Here is a 6821-nt window from a genome sequence, read left to right on the forward strand (position 1 = left end):
GACGTAATCGCACTTAAAATGCGTACTTCAAGCGTGCAGACCCTGAATTGGGACACAGCCAGTGTGTGTGGCGTCGTGTGGGTGAGCAGTTTGCTGATGTCAACGTTGTGGATCGAGTGGCCCATGGTGGCGGTGGCGTTCTGGTATGAGCAGGCGTATGCTATGGACAACAAACACAGGTGCATTTTATTGATGGCATTTTGAATGCACAGAGGTAGTGTGACGAGATCCTGAGGCCCATTGTTGTGCCATTTATCCACAACCATAAACCTTATGTTGCAGCATGATAACGCACGGCCCCATATTGCAAGGATCTGTACACAATTCCTGGAAGCTGAAAACATCCCAGTTCTCACATGGCCCGCATACTCACCAGACGTGTCACCCATTGAGCATGTTCTGGGATGCTCTGGATTGGCGTATACGACAGCGTGTTCCAGTTCCTGCCAATATTCAACAGCTTCGTACGGCTATTGAAGAGGAGTGGACCAACATTCCACAGGCCACGATCAACAACCTGATCAACTCTATGCGATGGAGGTGTTGCCCTGCGTGAGGCAAATGGTGGCCACACCAGATACTGACTGGTTTTCTGCCCCTCCACCCCCATAAAGCAAAACTGTGCACATTTTAGAGTGGCCTTTTATTGTGGGCAGTCTAAGGCACACCTGTACATTATTCATGCTGTCTAATCAGCCCCTTGATATACCACGCCTGTGAGGTGGGATGCATTATCTTGGTAAAGGAAAAGTGTTCACTAACACAGATTTAAAAAGATTTGTGAACAATATTTGTCATGGGTCTTTTGTGTATGTAGAAAATTTTCAGATGTTTGAGTTCAGCTCATGAAAAATGGGAGCAAAAACAAAAGTGTTGCGTTTATATTTTTTTCAGTGTAATATGAAAATGTATAACTTGAAATGTCTGCATAACCCTAACTCTGACACCTAAAAAAAATATGTAAAATAAAAAATATATTAAAAAAGTGTGTGTGTGTGTAAGTAACAGAGATTTACTGACTGAAAAAAAATTCAAAATGATGAATGAAAATAGAGAGTTGTATTTATGTTATTACTGCTTTATAAAAAATAAATCATACATATTTGTTTTTAATTTCAGGATGTTGGAAAAGCAGATGATGTATGTAAAGTTCTCGAGAAAAACTTGAGAGAACAACTTGATCAAGTCAAAAGAGCAGTTGATGAAGCGATCAAGGATTTTGAACATTGTCTTACAGAAGGCGTTAAAAATTCCAAAACCTCTGAAAAAGACTGAAATTTTTTTTGGATCGTGATGTATGTATCTTAATTATAATTAAATCAAAGCAGCAGATTTTGCACTCTTTATGAGCATGCATTTAAAAATGTTTTGCTGATTTGTTTTAGAAAGAGCCCAGTTTTTTCAGCACACTACAGGCTGTAGTTAAGAAGGATGGCATCCACACAATAAAAAAAACCGGGGAACAAATAGACCTCAACATGATGTTGGCTTCATGCCTGACTGACAGCATTGATAAAAAGTTCAGAGAGACCTTCCCGTAAGAATAAACAGAATAAATAATAAAGTGTTATCATATTAAGTGTTTTTCTCTCTCTCTTTCTCTCTCTCTCATATACATTATACACATTATTCACTTGTCAATGCTGCCATCAACACTATTATTCTGAAACACATTTTTCAGAAATGACATTAAATGTGGATCATTCAAAGGAGCCATAAGTAGGTTTTCACTTGGCACCAATTCACTGATTAAAAAATACAATGATGTCGAACTACAGCTGATATTTCTTCAGACACAGGTACACTGTCTAATTGTAAATTCTCCTGTTTATGATTCCATTACCATCAAGATTAATATTTACACAAAAAATAGAATGTGTAAATATTAGTATGTTCTGCTCTAATTAACTTTTGGAGAAAAAAATAGAATCATCTCTATTAGCTTGATCTCTTGTTTTTTTTTTTTTAAATACATTTTTACCAATGTTTCCTATTTCTAAGGAGGACAAAATGAAGGCTCAAATGGAGAAATTCATCCTGAAGCAGAAGAAGAAAATCTACACCAGTCTAACAGAGACAGTTAAGGAAAACATGACAAAATGTTACATTGGTAAGTTGACACATTTGCATTTATTGTGAATGTAGGCATTCATCGCAATTATGCATAAAAAGTTTTGGGTTCTTTTTTGTTGCAAAACCTTGTGTCTTCTTGTAGAAGCAAAAAAAATTGAGAAAACTGGAGCACTGGAAAACATGAGGAAGACTATTGAGAGACATGTATACTCAAATAAGAAAATGTATGAGGAGGCAAAAAAGACCATGTTGATGAAGATGGATGCATTGAAGGTTTGTCACATTATATAACATACCATACCACCTTTATTTATAAAGCACTTTAAATTAAACCAGGGTTCCCAAAGTGCTGTACATATACAAATAGCATAAACTGAAAAAAAGAATCAAATTTGTTCAAAATAGAAAATTAGAAAAAACATAGTCTAAAGTTATCTTGCAAAATGTTCTTCGTTCACATAAAGGCTTCTTTTATATTTCTGTAATACATATATATCAGAATCAGTACTATTGCCCAGTCTAAGCAGAATGTAAACCAAGTTCTTCTATTTGTTGTTTTTTGTTTTTTTAAAACATTAGTGAGGTGGCTGTTAAATTTGTACTGAGTGTTACAATTAGGACTCCAATAGAAGAGTTTAAACTGAAAAAGGCTACTTTCAGCACTTTAATAATTCTCACTCTAAACAAACATGTAACCAGTAATTCAAGTCTTTTTTTTTAACTCATAATTTGGCTCTGTGAAAACTAATAAATGCTCTTATGTTAAATTAGAAAGTCATGCTGTTCACGCTTGAGAAAATCATGAAGGAAGCCATTGAATTCTCACTGAAGACTGCTGCCTACTCACTCCCAGGTAAACAGAATATAAAGTAAATCTTTCATGTTGAGTACTAGGAATCCTGTATGTATTATTAATAAAATCACTTTGTTGTTTTAGATGTTTCAGAGTATCTTGAGACTTTGACAACACATTATAATCAACTTCAAGGTGGTCAAGATGAAGAAATGTTACAACAGTAGCTGGGTAAAAATAAAAATGTTATTATTATTTTTGTAATACTTAAATTAATCAGCTTTGATTAATTAAGGCCAGGCAGTATATCCCGCATAAAGACCTGGAAAAGCTCATCCATGCCTTTGTAACCTCGAGGCTGGATTACTGCAATTCACTCTATTTTGGTCTCCACTCTGCCCTCCTTCATAGATTACAGACAGTCCAAAATGCTGCTGCACGCATTCTAACCAAAACTAGGAAGTTTGCCCACATTACTCCCGTCCTAGCTGATTTGCACTGGTTGCCTGTGAAATACCGTATCCAATTTAAAATTTTGCTGTTTACTTTTAAAATCACTAATAACACAGCACCGAGCTATCTTAAGGAACTCCTAAGCTCATATGTTCCTGCTAGGGCTTTAAGATCATCCTCACAGTTACTGTTGGTGCAGCCTAGATCTCGGCTGAAGTCTAGAGGTGATCGAGCGTTTGCTCTGGCTGCACCAGAGTTGTGGAACAACCTTCCGATTGGTATCCGGGCGTCTGACTCTATTCAATCTTTTAAATCACGGCTTAAAACGTATTTGTTTAATCTTGCTTTTTCTATGCTGGCCTTGTTTGCAGTGAGTTTTTATATTAATTTTCCTATCATGCTTTTATTTGCGCTGTGTATGTCATATCGCCATTGTGTTTTGATGGCATAGTTATATTGTGCTATAGTTATGTGCTATAGTTATATTTTTCTATTGGTGGCTTTTTCCTGTGAACATAATTTTACACTTTTATTTTTTTATGACTCTGATTATACTTGTGTTCATTTGTTTTATGTTAAGCACTTTGGCATGCCGTTGGTTTTTAAATGTGCTCTATAAATAAAGATTGTTGTTGTTGTTAACTGTTTTGTGTTTAATTACATAAATATTGCTTTTACTAAACTAGAACTTATATCCCTGGCAAGCCTGATTTGGATAATCAGAAGAAGACATTGATTTATTTCTGCATCACATTTTAGCATCTTATAGTATATTCTAATGTTTTAATTGCATGTGCTAAGTCTTAGTTCATTGAAATGAGAGCCATTAGTTTATGGATATGTTTTTCAGTTTTATCTTTGAGCCTTATATAGCACAATATTTTTTATTGCAATTTCAGAATCAGAATTTTTTTCCCTGCATTACATTGGTTTCTTTGGGTGTCATGAATAATAATACACCAGCATTACTATCAGCTTCTACTTCAGCTACTAGTTTATAATTTTATTTTTTGTTGTTTCTAATTTGTATATGCATGCAAACATTTAAATTTTGTATACGGTTCAATAAACCTTGATTTAAGTGTTTTTGTAAGATGAAAATGTTTTTCAAACCTTGTTCTTGTCCTTTACTTGCCCTAAAACTAAGCTGCTTGGTAAAAACTACTTACAGGTTGCAAGCTTCAGCTAACACTAAATTACAAGCTGAGATATGCATTTTAAACTAAAACTAAACACTATATACACATACGGCCACTTAGAATTGCCACTGTCAGCCTATTGTCAACTGCTGGGAGTCCCCCTTCCTTCTCCTGTGTATCTCCTGGGCAACTGCAGTGTGATAAGATAGCCCTTTGTTCACAAAACTTTGACTTGGAAAGTTACCTATGAAAGATTTCCTCAGTTTTATTATAATTTAGTTTAATTTCACATTCTTTTGATAGCTTTTTCCCTCTTCACTCATTAAAATATAAAAATTTAAGTTTTGAAATTGTAAAATATATGAATCAAATTTTAGAGTCAGTTTCACAATATAATACTGCAAATCACCAAAACTATTTCCACTAAACAGTTGTTCATTTATCCATTTCAATTTAAGCTAATATATAGATACAAATTAATTGAAATAATTTAAAATAATTTAAATTACTAAAAGAATCAAATACAGAAAAATAATATTCTTCCTTATAGATCAATAACAATTGCTGCTACTTTAATTCCCTGCGTATGTTGGGCCAAGGAGGAGGAATAGCTACGATTTTTAAAGTCATTTTAAATGTAAGCAGCTATCAACCCCGTCATTCACCAGCTTTAAACTGTCTGTGTTTCAGCTGGGCTGCTCCAAAATAAAATAAGGACTTTGTGAATGACTTCTTGGCTGAATACTTGCCAAAATATGATTGTGTTCTTATTGTTGGGGATTTTAATATTCATGTGTGTTGTCCTGATATGCCCATGGCAAAGAGCTTTTTAAATTGATTCTTTTAATCTGGTGCAATGTTTGACTGGTCCCACACATGAACGCGGACACATACTTGATCCTGTTTTAACTCATAGTTTTTATGTTTTTAACGTAGAGATTTGTGATGCTGTGTTTTCTGACCACAGTCCTGTAATGTTTGAAGTTCCTCTTGCCTGTACCTCAGTTAAACCTCATGCTGCTGCTGGGTTTTCAACAGTTTTTAACCAGAACTGTACAATCCCATAGTTTTTATGCAGCCAGACTGAGGAACTGAGCTCATGGTTTTATTCCACCTGTTGGACTGCTTTGGACACTGTCGCTCCATTAAAAACCAAACTGCCTAAAGCTAAATCTGAGCCCTGGCTGAACGACATGACCCAAGCTGTCAGATGTGAGTACCGTCAAGCTGAACACAAGTGGGAAAAGGACGAACTACAAGTGTCATTCGAGATGCTAAAGGACTGTTGGCTTCAATATCAAAAAACTGTAAAAGATGCCAAAAGAAACACATATCTGACATTATTCTGTCAAATTGTCACAACCCGTGTGTTTTAACTATTAACTCTGTTCTTAGTGCACCACATATCGACTGTATCAAGCCCTCGTCTGAAGCCTGTGAAAATTTTTTACATTTTTTTTATTGAGAAGGTCTCCTCCACAAGGGCTCAAATCTTGCCTTGTGCTCATGACCCCTCAGTCTCTGCTTCCTGCTTTGCTGTCCTTGACAGGTTTGAGCCTGTGACTATGTCCTTTTTAAAGGAGACTGTTGGTCATTTTAAGCCTGAGGTTTAGAGGTTTTCCGCACTCTAACCGTGTGTTCACACCAAACGCGATAGAGGCGGCCAGAGCGTCAGGTTTACATGTAAAGTCAATGGAAAAAGCGCGATGTCACGCGATTTCGTGTCCCGCGAAAATTTGGAAGCAGATTTGCATCACGAAAACGCGAGAAACGGGCGTCAGTGTACACGTCTGGCGCGTTTGGCTCGCGAATAAAACCACGCGCGTCAGTTTTTGTGTTGCATTTTGTGCATACGCGTGTTTCGCGTCTACCGCTTGAGTTGGAAAAATCTGAACTCCAGCATCAAAACACGCCACGACAACCAATCAGGAGCCTGGTGATGTGGCTCTGACCTTGGTCAAAGGGGCAGATCCATCAACACTGTGGTGAAAAAGGCCCGACAGCGTCTCTACCACCTCAGACACTTGGGAGACTTCCGACTGCCCTCCAAGGTGCTCAAGAACTTTTACTCGTGCACCATAGAGAGCATCCTGATGGGGAACATCTCAACCTGGTTCGGGAACAGCACCATGCAGGACAGACAAGCTCTACAGAGGGTTGTGCGATCAGCTGAGCACACCATCCGCTCCGAGCTCCCTGACCTGCACTCAATCTACAGCAGGCGGTGCTGGACCAAGGCCAGGAAGATCGTGAAGGACCTCAGCCATCCCAACAACAGACTGTTCTCTCTGTTGAGGTCAGGAAAGCGATTCCGCTCCCTGAAGACCAACACAGAGAGACTGAGGAGAAGCTTCTTTCCACAG

The 6821-nt window shown here is 37.4% G+C and overlaps 1 protein-coding gene across 1 annotated transcript; it reads left to right on the forward strand.

Moving 5' to 3' along the window:
* Positions 1–1280: 1280 nt before the first annotated feature.
* LOC106633248 (nuclear GTPase SLIP-GC) lies at positions 1281–4755 on the forward strand (the record flags this gene model as incomplete). Its single annotated transcript, XM_042222189.1, is given in 8 exon segments — positions 1281–1295; positions 1386–1537; positions 1682–1799; positions 2002–2110; positions 2216–2346; positions 2845–2926; positions 3011–3152; positions 3958–4755. Coding segments are annotated over 7 exon segments (690 nt in total), but the record flags the coding sequence as incomplete, so codon positions are not given.
* Positions 4756–6821: the final 2066 nt, after the last annotated feature.

The sequence above is a fragment of the Haplochromis burtoni genome, unplaced genomic scaffold, assembly GCF_018398535.1.
Source record: "Haplochromis burtoni strain Fernald_Lab_line unplaced genomic scaffold, NCSU_Asbu1 Contig_81, whole genome shotgun sequence".
Lineage (NCBI taxonomy): Eukaryota > Metazoa > Chordata > Actinopteri > Cichliformes > Cichlidae > Haplochromis > Haplochromis burtoni.